Here is a 20,313-nt window from a genome sequence, read left to right as displayed (position 1 = left end):
GAAGGTGATCTAAATGAAATCACCAAATAATGGAGAGACAGAACCCAAACTGGACATCTCTTGTCACCAAATGAAGCTTCTAGTACTGGGACTGGGTTACCTCTATTTGAGTTGTTGGTCAAAGGGATTCTATGAGAACCCTTGAACAACCCAGGCTGTTCTAAGATTATAGGTTGCTTTCTACAAACTGACAGCAAGCCCCATGGCTGAAAACAACACCTATACAACTCATTGAACAGAAGTTGGCTGCTGCCTCCATAGAGCCTTCATCCCTACATACTAGTAGCTTTGGTACACAAAGGTACTCTGTAGGCTGCCAAAGGAGAAATGTAAACACCAACACAGCCACAAACTCTTTAAACTATAGTGGTGTCCAGACTGTAAGATATGCTAAGGCAATGGTGGCACAAAGCTTGTGGAAGTAAACAACCAATATCTGATTTGACTTAGAGCTCACTCTATGATATAGAAACAATACTTGACACTGGGTGAGCAAGAATCTAAGATTCTTGTGTGTGTATGGGTCATTATAATGACTCCTAATGACATTCTGCTATACTCAGTTCTGCCATCATCAGAGAAGCTTCCTCCTGTAGCAGATGGGAACAAATGCAGAGACCCACAGCCAGACATTTTGCAAAGAATGAGAGACTTTTGAACACTCAGCCCTAAATGGGATATCTCCATCAAATTCTTCTCCTCAGGGCTCAGGAAACCCTGTAGAAGAGGAGGGAGGAAGAGTGTAAGAGCTAGAGGGGATGGAGGACACCAAGAAAACAAGGCCCTTTAAATCAACATGATTGACATATACATAAACTTCACAGACTGAGGCAGCATGCACAGGGCCTGCCGAGGTCTGTACCAGATAGAGCTCTAGAGCTGAAAAGAGAAGTTGACACCTGCCTCCACACTTAACCCATAAACAATCTCTAACTGATAACCACTTGTAAATGAAAATTTAGTTTCCTCCAAAGGAGTCTATGGGGGAAACAAACCACTCTAAGGATAGGCTGCATGTCCAGCATTAGATGTCCAACAGAAAATGAACTGAATGGCATATTTGGAGGTTCCTTTTCTCATAATGTTGTCAGGGTTTTCTCTTTCTTTCTTTTTAAATCTTATCTTTTTATTTTATTTATATATATTTTCTTCTGTTTATCCTACAAATCCTTTGCATATAAACATATTATGACTTCCTGTTAAGTGTTCTTATGGGCTTCCTGAGTGCAAATGATTGGGTCTCTCTTTTCTGTGCCTTCTCTTGGGCTCTTTCCCTTCTGTTAGTTTGTTTTGTCCTACTCCAATGTGTTAGTTTAAGTTTTACGTTATCATATTTTGTTTTATTATCATTCCTTAGAAGACTGTTCGTTTTCAATTGAGACAGAAAGGGGATGAATCAGATGGGAGGGGCAGGTGGGAGGAGCTGAGGAGAGGAAGGGAGGGGAAGCCACAGTCAGGATATATTATGTGAGAAAAAAAAATTTTTTTTCGAGACAGGGTTTCTCTGTGTAGTTTTGGTTCCTGTCCTGGAACTCGCTCTGTAGACCAGGCTGGTCTCGAACTCACAGAGATCCACCTGACTCTGCCTCCCAAGTGCTGGGATTAAAGGCGTGCACCATTACCACCCAGCAAAAACTTTAATAAATCAAAGAAATACAGATTAAAAACATTATAAAGAGCAGTTGAACACATTAGAGAGCACAGAAAGCAGCGAACAATTTACAGGGTGGGTTAGAAACTAGCAAAAGGAAATATAGATTTTTTTGAGTTTTTTATTCTAAATATTAAACTTCTGTCAGATGAGCACCTGACAAAACACTGGACTCTGGACTCTCACTTTATTCTGCTGCTTTTGCTGTGCAGATACTTTTAGTTACATGAAGTCTTATTTGTCAATTCTTGTTATTTCCTGAGCTACAAGAGTCCTCTTCAGGAAGGTGTCACTCATGCCTTTCTTTATCTTGACACACTCCTCTATGTTCTCCTCCTGCAAAAATTCCAAAGTCAGACCATTCTTCTGATACTTCAATGGTATTTATATTGCACATTTTGTCCCTGGCCTTTTTTTAAAAAAATATTTCAAGACAGGGTTTCTCTGTGTAACAGTCGTAGCTTCCTAGCTGTCCTGGAACTCACTCTGTAGCCCAGGCTGGCCTCAAACTCTCAGAGATCCACCTGCCTCTGCCTCCCAAGTGCTAGAATTAAAGGCATGTACCACCACTATCTGGCATCCCTGGTCTCGTATAGTCAATTCATTCTTTTCCTTGTTGTATTTTGTCATTATTTTTAAATTTGTAAATTCTATTGTAATCTCAATTTCACCTCTTACCCCTTTATCATCATTTCATTGGTTCCCCACCTGCTTTTGTATTTTTCAAGTCCATAATTTATATTTGATTCTTTCTCATAACTTTTAGTTCTTTGCTGAAATTTCTTTTTCTATAGTGGTATCCAGAGAACATGTAATTGCTTGACAACACATTGAAAATGGCTGCTTAATCCTTTCAGTAATTATATTTCCTTCACTGAAGTGTTGGCAAATGCAAGTTTTCACTCAAGTTTTCCAATCCTTGGTATGACGAAGTGTTGTGTGATATTTTGATTGCATTCTGACAATAAAGTTCGCTTTGAATCAGAGGGCAGAACTAGCTACTATCTGACCAAAATTAACCAGAGAGGTTTTGGATGACTGGGGAAGTAGTAAGGTGAGACTTAAAGAGAATCTTGGCCCTTCTGGAAGAAGGAAAGAAAGAGGTAGGAGTTCATTGGTGGCTTTTCTGCAGCTTCTCTGATCATTCAGGGCCTTACCCTGATATCTGACTCCTGATTTTTATTGATAAATTAGATAAATGCTTTACCTGGCATCCAACTTGAGGCATGAAATCATGAGATAGCTGGTTCCTTCTGGCTTTGCCACTCAAATTCCATATGCCCCAAACTCCTCCACTAGAGTTAGTTGCCCATGACCAGCCTGCTCTGTCTTCAGGCTTTTTCAGCATGTTCCTCTGTGTCCGCTTGTGTTCCTTGGCTCCTTCACCCTTTGGGTTGTGGGCTTCCCATAGACCCCATCTTCAGGCACTGCCACTAGGTTCGTTGTCTTGACACTTGATTGGACTTCTATTGTTGTTGCAACTGCAATACACTCTCAGCTCACAGCTATGCATGAGTAGCTGCAACTGCCCTCAGCCAGGCTCTGCACCATCTGTGCTCTCTGTCTTAACTGTGCTATGTATCGACAGCCAGCCTCACACTTCACTGTCATCTTCAGCAGATATGGTGAGACAACTGGGAATTCTTAAGGGGGGGGGAATTAGTTAAAAAATTTTTTCCCCAGGTTAAAAATGGGAAACAATATTATGATGGGGGGAGTTAGGTCTTTGTATGATTCCAGAATGGATGGTGTGAAAATGAAACAATGAAATGAAGGAATAATTAACTTAGCTAGGATTTATATAATGTCAATTATAATCATTATGAATTTGGTAATTCATGTTTTATCCCTAAAAAAGTTGTTTGATATTGGTGCCAAATATGAAAAATTGATAAGATACAATTCTTAGAAAGACCTACTAATGAAACTAAGAAAAATATTCACACACAGAGGAGTTTATAGCAGAACGACTATACCATTGCATGATGAAACTGAAGAGGAGCAGCCCAAGGTTATTAGAAAACCACCTTAATTTATCCAGCTACCATTCAAGAATGACCATCAGATGATAGGCATCCCCAGGTCTATTCAGAATTAACTGGGATCCTATAGAAATGTTCAATTTGAAGAGATTTAAGGAAGCAATAGCTCAATATGGTATGCGTTCACCTTTTGTGAAGCAGATGTTAAATTCATGGGCCACATGGAACAGAATTATTCCACAAGACTGGAAAGATTTAGTTACAACAGTATTGGAAGCAGGTTCTTAGTTACTGTAGAGAACTTGGTGGAAACAAAGCTAGAGTCATCAAACAATGAGGTAGGGCTAGAGGTTATGTGTTTTTCCAAGATCAAATCCTCAGTGAGGGCCATTATTCTGATGGAAAGACAGGTTGCATTTGATGATCACACCTTGGCCCTAAGCCATAAGGCAGCTTTGAATGCCTAGGACAAGACTGAAGAATCAGGAAAGAGGACTGAGCCATTTACTAAAATTATACAAGGCCCAAAAGAAGCCTTCACTGAATTTTTTTTTTTTTTTTTTTTACAAAGACTGACTTCAGCTATAAATAGAATGATATCAGATTCAGAAGTTAGATGAATATTAATTGAATCTTTGTTTTTGGTTTTTTGGGTTTTTTTTTTTTTTTTTTTTTGAGACAGAGTTTCTCTGGGTAGCTTTGGAGCCTGTCCCGGAATTCGCTTTAAAGACCATGCTGGCCTCAAACTCACAGGGATCTGCCTACCTCTGCCTCCTAAGTGCTGGGATTAAAGGTGTTTGCCACCATCGTCCAGAAAATCTTTGGCTTTTGAAAATGCTAATTCAGATCACCAGTAAAATGGTGATCAGACCTTTAAAGGCAAGATCAGCACCCATAGATGAATGGATTAGAAATACAGCTGATATTGGATCTCACACTTATGATGATACTTGGATAGAAGTGACTTCTAAAATTTCAAGAAAATCAAAAGGTTAGATGTTTTAATTGTGGTAAACCAGGCAGGTTATCTGAAAAGGGATTGCAGACAAGGTATTCCTAGGAACAATGCTTTTTCTAGAGAGAATACAAACAGAAGGACACAGCCTTCTGAACTTCACAGAAGGTATGGCAAAGGCCGACATTGGACTAATGAATGCAGATCAACATGGGGTAGGCAAGGTAACCTTTTGCCATCAAGAAATGACAAAGGGGGCCTCTAGTAGGCCCCCGTATCAAATCTGGTTTAGTCATTACTTGTCAACATTGGGGAAACTCCTTCACAGGACAGTTAAAAGACTTAACACCTGCTAAGGGAAACCATACTGCTCTGGATGACAGAACAGCTTTAGAAGATAAAACAAAAAATTCAGAAGAAATCAAAAGGCAAATATTTTGGCAAACTTCTATAAATGACCAAAGCCCAAAGTTAAAAATAGAAATAAACAGCATTGTAATTGGGAGTTTGGTAGACACAGGGGGCAGATGGAACAATAATTACATCAAAATCGTGGCATCCAAATTGGCCTCTTCAGGAGGTAAATGTTCATCTTTTAGGGATTGGAACATTATCTCAAGTAAAACAAAGCACAAGGTGGGTTGAATATATAGGGTTGGAAGGACAGAAAATAAAATTAAAGCCATATATGGCTAACATAGCAATGAATTTATGGAGACATCATTTGTTACAGAAATACAGATTAACATTCCTCCAATCTAAGAAACAAACCATAAACTAACATATGCTTCTGAGAAAAATATTAAAAGGTATTATAAAGAACAGTCACCAAACATTCAGGTTGTACATAAACAGGGCACAACAGGTGCTCATCTTTCAAAGGTACCAATAACCCTACCTTTAAAATGGTTAACTGACAAACCTGTCTGGGTGGAACAATGGCCTTTGATATCAGAAAAATTACAGTGGAACATGAATGTAACACAAACCTTAAAAGGTCTTGTAACAAAAAATTCTGAGCCAGATATTGGGGTGAAAGCTGAAAGATCAGAGAAGCAGGACAAGCCAGCCACAAGCTCTTACATCTATGAAATCCCCAGTCTAAAGAAAGTGAGCTCCTGTTTCCTCATGCCTTATATACCTTTCTGTGTCCTGCCATGTTACTTCCTGGGATTAAAGGTATGTGTCACCACTGCCTAGTTCTGTTTCTCTCATGGCCTTGAACTCACAGAGATCCAGATGGATCTCTGCCTCCCAAGTGATAGGATTGAAGGTATGTGCCACCACTGCCTGACCTCTATGTCTAATTTATTGGTTGGTTCTGTCCTCTGATCCCCAGGTAAGCTTTACTGGGGCATACAATATATCACCATATTACAGGCCTTAGAACAGTTGGTACAGGAGCAGCTAAATGCTTAACATATTGAATGAATCAACCAGTCCTTGAAATTCTCCTATATTTGTCATTAAAAAGAAATCTGGAAAATGGAGAATGGTAAGAGATCTAAGAGCTATTAATATGGTGATTCAGCCAATGTGCTCTTTACAGCCTGGAATTTCATTGCCTTCTCTATTACCTAAAGGATGGTCTATTATAGTGACTGACTTAAAAGACTGCTTTTTTAAACTATGCCTTTGCAAGAACAGGATAGAGAAATAATTGCCTTCTAGTGCTTACTTGTAATAATTCTCAGCCTGTTAAAAGATATCAATGGAAAATCCTTCCACAAGGAATGTTAAAAAGCCCTACCATGTGTCAGTATTTTGTTCAACAGCCATTGGAAATAATTTGTAATCAGTTTTCTCAATCTGTAATTTACAATTATAGGGATATCTTACTAGCTGATTCAGATTCAGACACCGTAGAGAAAATGTTTGAAGAAGTACAGAAAATTTTGCCTTGTTGGGGATTACAAACTATTTCTGAAAAAATACAAAGAGGAGATCCTATTAATTACCTAGGATATAAGATAGGCTTACAAAAAATTCAAACAAAGAAAGTATAAATCAGGAGATGTCAAGTATGAACTTTTAATGATTTTCAAAAATTGCTGGGAGATATTAACTGGCTACAGCCTACAATTGTATTCACAAGAATTGAGTTCACAATTACTCAAGAACTAAGTAGTTTATTTCAAACATTACAGGGTGATAAGAACTTAAATAGTCCAAGAAATTTATCAGCTGAAGCTGAGAAAGAATTGGCTTTGGAAAAAAAAAACCAAATTACAGGATGCACATGTGGATCATTTGGATCCAAAGTTTGCTTGTATTCTGGTTATTTTACATTTTACATCTAGCCATTCCCCTACAGAAATTATAATGCATAGAGAAGATAATATCTTAGAATCTTAGAATGAATGTTATTACCACACAAATGGTAAAAAATTAAAGACCTATGTAAAAAAAGGTTTTGGAATTGATTCTGAAAGGAAAATTAAGACTTTATCAATTAGCAGGAATAGAGCCAGTGGAAATTAGCTTTTACTAATGCTTAAATTTCCTCATTATGGACAGAAAATGAACATTGGTAAATATCTTGCAGTAAATTTTTTTGGGAGAGATTAGCAACAAATATCCCCAAAGCAAGAGACTTCAATTTATAAAGAGAACTAATTGGATCCTTCCTTACATTGTACAGGTAATACCTATTTCTGGAGCCCCTACATTCTATGCTGATGCAAACAAATGAGGAAAGGCACGTTATAAATTAGGACATTTAAGTAAAATGTCTAAAAGCCTTTATGAGTCTATTCAAAAGTTAGAATTGTATGCCATTCTCATGGTATTATTAGATTTTCTAGAACCTCTTTATATAGTTACTTATTCTCAATATGCAGAACAGTTGTTTTACATATTGAAAATGCTGAACTTATGATTCAGAATTAACTTTGTTATTTATTCAATTACAAGAAATAATCAGAAATAGAAATCATCCTTTGTATACAATACATAACAGATCCCATATGGATCTACAGGTCCTCTAGCACAAGATAATGATAAAATTGATCAGCTATTGGTAGGAAATGTGCTAGAAGCCTCAGAATTTCATAAGATATATATGTTAATAGCAAGAGTTTGAAAAAAGATTTTTCCATCACTTAGCAACAAGCCAAGGAAATTATAAGGAAATGTCCTACTTGTTGTTTGTCTAACCAAATTCCACCACCTTCAGAAAGTAACCCAAAGGGTACTCAAAGTAATGAAATTTGGCAAATGGACATGTGTTTCATTTGGAAAATTAAAATATGTACACCATACCATAGATACACATTCAGGATTTTAATGGGCAACTGCTTTGAGTTCTGAAAAGACTGATTCTGTAATTATACATTTATTAGAAGTTATGGCCATCATGGGGAAACCTGTACAAATTAAGACTGACAATGCTCCAGCAAATGTCTCTAGTAAAATGAAACAGTTTTTTTTGTATATTATAACATAAAGCATATTACAGGAATACCACATAATCCTACAGGGCAAGCAGTTACAGAAAGATCTAACCACATCTAAAAGATATGCTTAATAAACATAAAGGTGTAATAAAGACCCCCACAGTTTGATTGCATAAATGCTAATGAAAAGGGAACAACAGCTTGGATAATAGAAAAAAAACTGCTGAATTAAATCAGCCTATAGACTTTAAAGATATGTTGACCTCAGAATGGAAACTAGGATATGCGTTATGTTGGGGAAGTGGTTTTGTTTTTGTTTCCACAGAAGAAGAAAGACTGGATACAATCAAAATTGTTAAAGATTAGCTTCAAACAGGAGAAACCTCTTGATTAGAAGAGGTAATAGTTGATTAAACAGTTGTGACCATTCAATCTTGTTGAACAATAAGTCTAACAAATGCTTTTCATTTGATCAGATATAACTTGCAAAAAAAGGAAACTCCCCAGTTAGGCTTGGGGCAAGGTTTTGTTTTTATTTTTCCAGGAGAATGAAGGCACCCAACTAAGGTATCTGAAGACCACTGGACAAATAAGACATCTGAAGAAGGACGCATCATCTAGAAAAATGTTCTGAGAAAAAGAGTAAATTGGCCTAATGGTATAGCACATTTCCAACAGGATAAAATTTCATAAATTTTTTTTCTGCTGTTCTCTACAGACTATAAGGCATATGATCTTTTTGTAGTCCCAGTTCAATTAAAAATTAAAGCTGGCTTTGGAGTTGAAGCATGGCTTTCTCCTTCTCTAAACAGAAGCATTTTTGTTAAAGGAAAATCCAAAATTTCTGTCTCATGCCATAAGGCCAGTTGATATGGAACAGAAGAAAAACCAAAGTTAAGGGACTATTCTATTGCCACTTAACTCATAATTCTTTGGTTTTATTTTGACTCTTTAAAACATTTTTAAGGTATAAATATTATCTCAAATTTATAAAATTAATATATTTTAAACTTTTTGTCATGATATTAATGGTCATATAGAGAACTAACTAATTCTAGAAAAAGGCTTCATCTAGCTTCCTGTACATGATTTTGGGTCTGAGTCTCTATCAGGTAATTAGGAATTAAGTTTTGGTACTCTGGATGTACGTAACAAATTGTGGTCCTTTAACCTCTTTGAGATCTACTGCATATGACATTTAAAATGTTTAAATTTTCTGCAGTGAGCCATGACCATTCCTAACAGTGACCTTTGAAGTCTCCAAATGAGGATGGGGCCCCATAATGAATTCTATCTGGACTATGGTAACACCACTAAGCTGACAAACACCACCCAAAGATTGGATTTTGGACTATAAACTGCTCAGTACAATTTCAAGGTGGCTAGCTGAGATGGTCCAGCCTCATGCACTATTCCAGCCAGGATTTCAGATAAGCTCTATACTTTCTCTTTACACGGAGACTGGCAAAAAAATGATGCACCTAGCTCTCCCAGGACTTGACTATTATCTCAATTTTCTCAGGGTCCCCTAGAAATGCCATTACCACCAGACAACAAGAAGGAATTTTAAGAACACAATACCTACATTCCCAAGAGGTGGGGTGGGTGTTTTATGGTCATTCAGTGGGTGGTTATGGATATCTGTCATCATTTAGGAGGGTTGATAACAAGTTGTTATTGGGAATGGTCAGGGAAAAAGCTAAATACAGGAGATTAGATTCAGGGATCTTGTTTTGAAAAGAAAAAAGGGGGATATAGAAATGATAGGATAAAACAGTAGATTACTGAGTCTACTTTTAAACCAAAAACAGCAACTACTAATCTTAAATATTTTACATTGGTATGGATTTTTGTACATTGATACAAATTTGAGGTTATTTTTGTTATAGTGTATATATATATATTTCTGTTCTTGTTTAAGATATTTTTGTATATTGATACAAATTTAAGGTTATTTTTGTTAGAATATACTGTACATGTTTCTACTCTTGTTTAAGGTATTATACCTATGAAGTTCATTTAACAATATAATGCAAATTTCTAGTTCTTAAAAGTTATTTATAAACTATTTAGGATAATAAAGAAATGCAGATTAGTAGTTAGTCACCTATTACAATCAAACTTGTAGTCATGTTGGGTATGTTTTCAAGGTCAAACAGAGATACATTTTAGCTGGATATGTGATCTTCAAACACTTCAGAGAGCTATAGAATATGACATTTAAGATGTTTTAATAATATAAGGTTTTTTATAGCAATGAGACATGTCTGCTCCTGGCAGCAAAAACTACTTCAGAGATGACGGTGGGCATTAAAGAAATTCCATATGGTGTTTGCTTTCTTTGTGGCAAAAGTTGGACACTGGGCAAGAAATTGACCTTGCCTTGACTGATGACAGAATGCTATCTAGGTTGGACAAGCAGGACACAAAAGAAAGCAACTGTTGAACTCTGCCAAGAAAGGTGGAACAGTCTTTCAAAATTCCTGTTTCACAGGAAGGTCTGTCAGTTGTTCTAGGCCTGCAGGCTGAAGATGGATGCCTCAACATTTCAGAGGAACCTTGGTAACTGTCCAGGCAGTCTGTTGTTTATATCATTTCTTAATTTTGGAAGTTGCTTGCTCAGCACTTCCTGTTTACTCAGGTAATATCCTTCTAAGGTCTTTGATGGAGTTGAAGACTAGATAGTTATAGTTTTCCTTGTTATCAAATTTAGAAAAAGAAATTCACAAAAGAGGTGTAAAGCATATAAGGTTGAGAGACATAAAAAGATAGTTTGGGGTTGGTGATACAATTTAGGATAGAAAGTGAATTAGATACAATACTGTGGACTCACCAATATAGGATAGATAATGGAGTATTTTCTCTGAATTTGCCAAATGCAAATGGACTGGACATTAGTTCATGTAATTCTTACCTGTATATATTTGTATATAATTATTGTACTTACTGTATATAGTTTTACTATGTCCGAGTTAAAAACCTTCCCTTTTTATTTAGACAAAAATGTGGGAATATTTTGTTATATTTTGATTGCATTCTGACAATAAAGTTTGTTTTGAATCAGAAGGTGAAGCTAGCCACTAGCTGACCAAAATTAGCCATACAGGTTTTGGAGGACTGAGGAAATAGTAAGGCAGGGCTTAGTGAGGATCTCAGCCCTTTTGGAGGAAGGAACGGAAGAGGTAGGAGGTCACTGGTGCCTTCTCTGCATCTTCTCTGATCAGATTCTTACCCCAATATCTGACTCCTGATTTTTTATTGATAAAGAATAGTTAGATAAATGTATCAATGAAGTTTTAAAAAAAATCCTAAACATGTTGGACACAGTGATAATCCATCAAGGCTATGTTTTATAATTTTGGTATTCAGAAGATTCAGAAGATTAACACTTAAGGTATTACTGATATGGTGAGCTTTATTCTGCCACTATTTTGATTCTTCTGCCACTAAATATACTATTTTAATATCTCTGTTTCCCTTACCTACCTGTGAGTTGTTTAAATATATTTCAATAGAATGTCTAACTCAACCATTTGGTATGATTTGAAGACACCTATTATTCTTATGTGAGTTTTCACAAAGAACCGATTACTAGTGTCTTGCCATATGGAAGTACTTGCTTTTAGTAGCAATTTAAATCAAGTTCTACAGAAACACTGCTCAGTTCTAAATGCTACCATTTTATATCTTCTTTATATGTACACTGGGGCACATTCATTTTTAATGTTCTCTCTAATTCCTGTCAAATTGTTTCATGTATAATTGACTTTGTATGTTTGAATGCAAGGCAGTGCTTCTAGCTAGCTAGAGATAATTACAAATACAGACTTACTTTTATTGAAGAATGTGCTAACCATAAAGGCAAAGCATATGGACGCGATGGCATAACATGTAAGGAAGACAAAGATGAAACTACAGTCACTGTATCGAAGGATTGGCTCCTCTACAATCTGCAATAAAGCAATCAAGACATCAGATAAGGTATGCTCTAACCAGTGTCATGTAAACACAAGGAAAGAGACAAAAGTATGGTCCCTAGTGAAACAGATCACACTACCCAGCTGGTGAGACTCAAAAGTCAGGAAGTTATCATCTTGCCAAGAGACTCAGCAGCATCTGAGTTTTCTAATAGGGTCAAAAAAAAAAAAAAGAAAAAGAAAAGAAAAGAAAGAAAGAAACAAAACAAACAAACAAACAAACAAACAAACAAAAATCAATCAACCAACCAAAAAACCATTTTATTTTACTGTAAGCCTGGGAACAGTAAGTCCATAGCATGATATCTCTGTTTTCACTGGACTGTATGGCAGACTCAACCCATTGAAACTCACCTGCTTGCTGGAGTAGTCATTAGCCATGTGTACTTATAGTACACTTGAAATACAGCTGGGATGAATATGGAACTCTATTTTATTTTTTAAAAGACATTTTAAATTAAAAAATACAATATTTCTCAAAATAGTATGTATTTCATATAAAAACTTAATGTCAGAATTGGGATGTATAGTAACATAAAACACACTAGATTTTGAAAACAATAAAAATAAGAATAAACATTATTTTAAAAATGGATACATGGTAAAAAATATTTTTTAAATAGTTGAGCTAAATGTATCATTAAAAGAATGTTTTCTGTTTCTCCTATGTTTAAAAAAATTTAGTAGGTAGTTTTAATATCATATATGTGATTAATTTTATGTCTGTTGGACAACGTGAAACTGGATACTTGCCTGGACAAACAGTAATGCACATATCAAAAGGATAATGATGACATATAAAGGGAAAAACGTGAAGAAATAGCCAGCCCAGATGATCCAATTCCTAAGCCCAATTATGAGCTGGTATTCCTGTAGGACAGTCAACATAAAATAAGCATTTTATATGTCTGGCAATTCATAGTGCTTTTACACATCATTTAAATTTTTTTTTTTACTACAAACGCTATAAAAATGGTTAATATTATCTCCATTTTAAGAATGAGAAAAAAACCAAGGCTTAGAAGTCTATCAAAATTTATTCAGTAAGGTCAGCATTTCTCTTAATATATATATTTTTCTGAGTTCAGAAATCTATTTCAATTCTAAATCTGGGATTTACAAAATAAAAACAATTTCCAATTATTTTAAGGGCTTTTTCATACATCCTTAGTGTCATTTATTCCTCTTACCCCCTTCTCCTTTTATAAGGAAAAAATGTGTGTGTGTGTGTGTGTGTGTGTGTGTGTGTGTGTGTGTGTGTGTGTGTTTTGAATAAAGTTATGCTACTTGGAGTGATAATGCTCCCAAGAGCTGGAGACTATCTAACAAAGTCCCCAAGAGCACTAAGAGCAGGCATGGGAAACTGCCCATTGAGCAGGCTCCCTCCTTCCACTGTGGTATCTGAAGATTGAACTCAGGTCATCAGGCTTGTGCAGTAAGCTCTTTTATCTAACAAACCATCTCACTGGCCTTCAAATTAAATCGTCCAGCACTAAGATAAATAGCCCCTATAAAAGCTTTACTTCCAGGATATTAAGAGAAAGGCGTCTATGTATCTTTTTCCCCTACTGGTATTTGCTTTCAAGATTTTTTTCTGTGTCTTTAGAAATTTGACTATAATGAGCCAGTGTGCATGCGTGCCTGTGTGTGTGTGTGTGTGTGTGTGTGTCCAGGTGTGTACACACTTACATTTATGTAATGTTTATCTTTGTGTTCTCTGAGTTTCTTGCACCTGCATTTTAAAACGTTACTAATTTTGGGAAATTCTCCCAGTATTTTTAATTCTTTTTATTTTTCTCATTTTTCGGAATGTAATTATATGTGTTATATCATTTGATATTGTTCTATATTTTTTGGATGCTTCTGGAATTTTACATTTTTCTCTCTACATTTCAGTTTTTGTAATCTCAACTGTCTTGAGTTCATTTTTTCTAGTTCTTTCCTTATTTTACTTATCTATAGATTGTAACATGAATCTTGAAAGTTCTTATTAATTGAAAAACCTGGAGCCAGGTATTGGGGGTGAAAGATGAAAGATCAAAGAAGCAGAACAAGCCTCAGCCAACCTTACCTTGACAACTCCTCAACTAATCTTGTTTCCTCAGACTGAAAGCCTCTGAGTTCTCACCCAAATGGATCTCAGCTGAACTGCTTAAAAAGCCTCTAGTTCCTGGTCCTCGGGCCTTATATACCTTTCTGCTTCCTGCCATCACTTCCTGGAATTAAAGGCCTGTGTCCTTCCCAAGCAAAGGCATGAGATCTCAAGTGCTATGATTAAAGGTGTGCCACCATGCCTGGCTCTGTTCCCAGTGTGGCCTTGAACTCAGAGATCCAGATGGATCTCTGCCCCCTGAGTGATATAGGATTAAAAGTGTGTGCCACCATGCCTGACTTCTATGTCTAATTTGGTAGCTGGCTCTGTTCTCTGATCCCCAGATAAGTTTTATTGGGGTGCACAAATAAAATATCACCACAATGGATAAACCTGATAAAGGTACTCCTAAGTACTGTTGGGATGTTTTCTTTTGAAAATTTCATTTATGAGAATACATAGGCTGTTTTCATTCAAGTATGACCACCTCTGTATCTTAACCATACTGCAACAAAGGCACATTTTAAGTACAACTATATATGAACGCCATGATTCCAGTGAATCTCAGAAATTAAGATTGCTATAAAGAATTCTGGGGCTGCAGAGATGGCTCAGCAGGCAAAGGTGCCTGTTGCCATGCCTGACAAGCCTAACAACCTCAATGTGATCCATAATAAGCACATGATAGAGAGAATTGACTCTTGCAAGTTGTTTGCAGACTTCTATACATGCCATGGCGCATGTGGGTGGGTAGATAAACTAAATAAAAATGCAAAAATCACCCACAAAACCCCAAGAATTTTGGATAATTCAACACTTACAGTCTTTAGAATATTAATCACAGTTAAAATACCTGTCTGATATGTCCAACATCTATATATTTTTAATTTTCTTGAGAATTTCATATATGAATACTGTATTTATATCATTTTCATCCCCTTTCTTCCTCCTTCAGCTCCTGTGTCCAATCCCCATTTCCTGAAATTCATTACTACTTCTTTAATTTTTTTGCCATGTAAGCACATGCGTGCGTGCGCACGCGCACAGACACACACACACACACACACACACAGACACACACACACAGATACACACACACACACACACACACACACACACACACCACACACCCTACTGAGTCCATTCACTTGTTCCTCAGATGTATACATGTCTAGGGCAGACCACAAGGGACTGGATAACCTAGCAGGAGGCTTCTCCCTGGCAAAGAACTGACTTTATCTCAGCAGCCATTTGATTGAATGTGACTCTTCACCTAGGGCTGGGGCTTTGTGAAACTCCCCCTACCTATGTCCAACATCTGTGTCTTACCTAAGTCTACTACTGATGATCAACTTTTTTTTTTTTTACTGCTTTTTGATTTTTCATTTGTTTAGTAACTTTTTTTGTTCTTGTTGAAAACTTGAACATTGTAAAAGTAAATGGATACTGATGTTAATGGAACAGTAGTGTTGGGACTGATGTTAATTTATCCCTGAACCACACTGTATTTGAAATTCATTGCTGCTCTAAGTTTAAAAGACTTCAAGTTCATCTAGTAATATTTTTTGTCCTCCTCCTTGACTTCAGGTTTTTTTCTATGTTGCTTTCCTGTTTAAGTTTGTCTCTGAAGCTTTTCTAGCTTGCGAAGTTGGTATTATCAAGACTCACTCTTCTGTATTTGTGTCTCTTGCTGCTCTGTTAGAGTGTAACCAATATTTAGAAATTCTGAATATATAGAAGGAGGTAATTAACTTTCCAAAAGATATCCACAGGCTGTGTGTGTACATGCATACATAACACACACACACACGTACTTTTTAAAACAGAAACTATCACAAAGTAAGTGATATTACCTTTAATCTTTTTTCCTTTTCAAACACAATGGATCGTGTGATGGAAAGAACAATGGAAGAGAACATAATTATGAACATCAAAGGGATGAAAGGACTGGAGATCCAAAGTAATTTATCCTGAGGATGAGCTGGGTATGGAAATCTCTGTATGAGAATGTTAGTTTCATCAAATAGCTTTTTCCCAGCACTGGTTTCATGATATAACATAATGCTCTTATCCACGGCATGCTGTACTGCCAGGAATCCTTCCCTGATATACCCTGTGTGAGAAAACTCATGGTCAAATAAAACAGATTAAAGAGTAACTCAGACATATGATGAAGGAAATGCAAATAATCTTTAGCTTGCAACCTACAGAACCTACCACAGATTTGACATAAAAGATTTCTTTGGCTGAATGTGTTTGTCTCTTCGCAAAAGTAAAATATTAACACTAATAAAACTTGCAAGTGGCAAGTCCCCAGCAGCCAGCCCTCATGTAAGAGACCCGCCTCCAGGCTGCACCACAACTGCCACCACCACCAATTGGGTTTTATTTCCACTGCCACCCAACCCCACCCACTTGATCATCTTCCCAGTGGCCAGCCATTTCCCCCAAACTCCAGCAGTCTCCATAGGCACAGACACAACCCATATCAGTTGGAAGAAAAGTCCTCAGCAGCCAGCCAGCAGGTGAGAGACCTGCCTCCAGGCTGCACCACCACAGCCACCCACTGGATTCTCTTTCCCCAAGACACAATCTGCTGCTCAACCCCAACAACCAGATCACCCTGCCAGTGGCCAGCTGGCCCCCACAACCCCAGCAGACTCTATAGGCACAGGCACAACCCACACCAGTTGGAAGAACAGGTGAATTATTGGCCTCCCAGTTGAACTGCCACGACCTCCAGATCCTAAACCCCTGGACTTACTCCATGCCCCAGTCCCATCTCAGTACCAGCAAGGCAGCTGGGCCCTGCCCCCAACTCTGGTGGAATTCAACTGCTCTGGTGCAGTCCCCAGCTGCCTGCCAACAGGGGAGAGACCTGCCTCTAAGCTGCACCACCACCCCCCTCTGGATTCTGGTCCCCCAAGACCCACTCCACCACCCAACCCCACTTACCTGATCATCCTCTCCATGGCCAGCCCTCCCCTGAAACTACAGCAGACTACAGAGGCACAGATACAACCCATACCAGCTAGAAAAACAGATTCCACAGGCACAGGTACAAGCCCTATCAGTCAGAAGAACAGAAGGATACTCTGGATCTAGGCACCCAACACCTGACAAACCTCACCTGAGAAAATAGAAATGGGACACGAAAACCTGCCAATCACCAGAAACCTTGGGCATTCAGGACAAAAGACAATAAAGAAACAGATAATAAAGGAACAAAACACCCTTCCAACAAAGACAACACAAGAATCAACACCCATAGCTATAACCATCCCAAACCCAGACCTATAAATGCCAGTGTAAGAATACATTCAACAACAGAAAGGGCAATATGGCACCACTAGAACCCAGTGATCTTACAACAGGAAGACCTGAACATTCCAACGCAGCTAAAGCATAAAAAAATGACCTTGAAAGTAACTTTATGATGATGACAGAGGCCCTTAAAGAGGAAATGAAAAAATCCTTTAAATAAATGGAGGAAAAGATACACAAAAATTGGAATAAATCAATAAATCCCTTTAAGAAATCCAAGAAAACCAAGAAAAAAAATCAAATAGGTAAAGGAAATGGTTCAAGACCTGAAAATTGAAATAGAGGCAACAAAGAAAACACAAACCAAGGGAATTCTGGAAATGGAAAATCTGGGTAAGAGAACAGGAACTACAGATGAAACTATCACCAACAGAATACAAGAGATGGAAGAGATAATCTCAAGTGTTGAAGATGCAATAGAGGAAATAGATTTATTGGTCAAAGAAAATGTTAAATCCAATAAATTCTTGTTCCACAGAAAACATATTTCTGTTCCACAGAAAACATATTCAACAAAACCAAAGATGAAAACTTTCCCAACCTAAAGAAGGACATGCCATAAAAGTATAAGAAGCTTACAGAACACTAAAGAGACTGGACCAAAAAAAAAATCAAAATACTAAACATACAGAATAAAGAAAGAATATTAAGAGCTATAAAGGAAAAAGGCCAAATAACATATAAAGGCAGACCTATTAGAATTGCACCCAACTTCTCAATGGAGACTATAAAAGCCAGAAGGTCCTGGACAGACATTTTGCAGATACTAAGAGACCAGGGATGCCAGCCTAGACTAATATACCCAGCAAAATTTTCAATCACCATAGACAAAGAAAACAAAATATTTCATGACAAAATCAGATTTAAACAATACCTATCCACAAATCTAGCCCTACAGAAAGTACTAGAAGGAAAACTCCAACCCAACGAAGTTAGGTACACCCATGAAAAATAGATAATTTTACACCAGCAAAACTCAAAGAAAGAAAACTCTCTCTCTCTCTCTCTCTCTCTCTCTCTCTCTCTCTCTCTCTCTCTCTCACTCTCACTCTCACTCTCACTCTCACTCTCACTCTCACTCTACTACCACTACCACCAAAACAAAAAAATAACAGGAATTAGCAATCACTGGTCATCAATATCTCTTAATATTGACAGACTCAATTTGCCAATAAAAAGACAGTCAAACAGAATGGATATGTAAATAGGATCTACCCTTCAGCTACATACAAGAAACACACCTCAACTTCAAAGATAGACACTACCTTAGAGTAAAGGGTTGGGAAAAGATTTTCCTATCAAATAGACCTAAGGAGCAAGCTGGTGTACTTATCCTAATATCTAACAAAATAGACTTCAAAATAAATTTAATCAAAAGAGATAGAGAAGGACATTTCATATTCATCAAAGGAAAAGTCCATCAAGATAAAGTTTCAATTCTGAACATCTGTGTCCCAAATACAAGGGCACCCACATTTGTAAGTTAAACATTATTAAAGCTTAAATCATACATCAAACCCCACACACTAATAGTGGGAGACTTCAATACTCCACTTACCAATGGACAAGTCTGCCAGACAGAAACTTAACAGAGAAATAAGGGAACTAACAGACTTTATGATACACATGAACTTAACAGACATCTACAGAACATTCCACCCTAACACAAAAGAATATACCTCCTTCTCAGCATCTCATGGAATCTTCTCTAAAACTGACCACACACTTGGTTACAAATCAAATCTTAACAGATAAAAACATTGGAATAACCCCCTGTATCTTATCAAATCACCATGGATTAGTGTTCAACAACAACACAAACTACAGAAGGCCTACAAACTCATGGAAACTGAACAAATCTCAACTGAATTACCAATGGGTCAAGAAAAATACAAAAAAGAAATTAAAGACTTCCTAGAATTCAATGAAAATGAATCCATAACATACCCAAACATATGGGACACTATGAAAACAGTGCTAAGAGGAAAGTTCATAGCACTAAGTACCCACATAAAGAATTTGGAGAAATCCCACACTAGCTGCTTAACAGCACACCTGAAAACTCCAGAACAAAAAGCAGCAAATTCACCAAGGAGGAGTAGATGACAGGAAATAATCAAACTCAGGGCTGAAATCAACAAAATAGAAACAAAGAGAACAATACAAAGAATCAATGAAACAAAAGAGTTGGTTCTTTGAGAAAATCAACAAGATAGACAAACCCTTATCCAAACTAACCAAAAGGCAGAGAAAGATTATCCAAATTAACAAAATCATAAATGAAAAGGGGGATATAACAACAGACACTGAGAAAATCCAGAGAATCATTAGGTCATACTTCAAACACTTGTACTCCACAAAATTAGAAAATCTAAAAGAAATGGACAATTTTCTTGATAGGTACCACATACCAAAATTAAATCAAGACCAGATAAACAATTTAAATAGACCTATAACCCCTAAAGAAACAGAACCAATCATCAGTTACCTGATACCCAAACCATACAAAGATGCAACAAAGAAAGAGAATCACAGACAAATCTCCCTCATGAACATTGATGTAAAAATAGTATAATACTGGCAAACCAAATCCAAGAACATATTAAAAAAAATCATCCACCATGACCAAGTAGGCTTCATGCCAGAGATGCAGGGATGGTTCAACATATGAAAATCTGTCATTGTAATCCACCATATAAACAAACAAAGGAAAAAAAAACCCACAAGATCATCTCATTAAGATGCTGAAAAGGCCTTTGGCAAAATCTGACACCTGTTCATGATAAAGGTCTTGGAGAGATCAGAGATACAAGGAACATACTTAAACATAATAAAAGCAATATACAGCAAGCCAACAGCCAACATCAAATTAAATGGAAAGAAACTCAAAGCAATTACACTAAAATCAGGAACAAGACAAGGCTGTCCACTCTCTCC

The 20,313-nt window shown here is 36.9% G+C and overlaps 1 protein-coding gene across 21 annotated transcripts in view; it reads right to left on the bottom strand.

The window, feature by feature from the left end:
- LOC102926841 (phospholipid-transporting ATPase ABCA3-like) overlaps positions 1-20,313 on the bottom strand; it is a 136,367-nt gene that overhangs the window by 80,585 nt on the left and 35,469 nt on the right. For all 21 annotated transcript variants that reach the window (XR_013044558.1, XM_042282808.2, XM_042282792.2 and 18 more), the window contains exons 6-8: positions 15,906-16,165; positions 12,714-12,830; positions 11,816-11,933 (exon numbers count right to left, since the gene is read on the bottom strand). Coding sequence is in view for 15 of the 21 variants with exons in the window: in XM_042282808.2 (XP_042138742.2) it covers positions 11,816-11,933; positions 12,714-12,830; positions 15,906-16,165 (495 nt within the window). In the remaining 6 variants the exon portion in view is untranslated. The remainder of the gene's footprint in view (positions 1-11,815; positions 11,934-12,713; positions 12,831-15,905; positions 16,166-20,313) is intronic.

This window comes from Peromyscus maniculatus, chromosome 1 (genome assembly GCF_049852395.1).
Source record: "Peromyscus maniculatus bairdii isolate BWxNUB_F1_BW_parent chromosome 1, HU_Pman_BW_mat_3.1, whole genome shotgun sequence".
Classification (NCBI taxonomy): Eukaryota; Metazoa; Chordata; class Mammalia; order Rodentia; family Cricetidae; genus Peromyscus; species Peromyscus maniculatus.
Note: the sequence above shows the minus strand (reverse complement) of the source record. Positions and strands in the feature narration are given on the sequence as shown.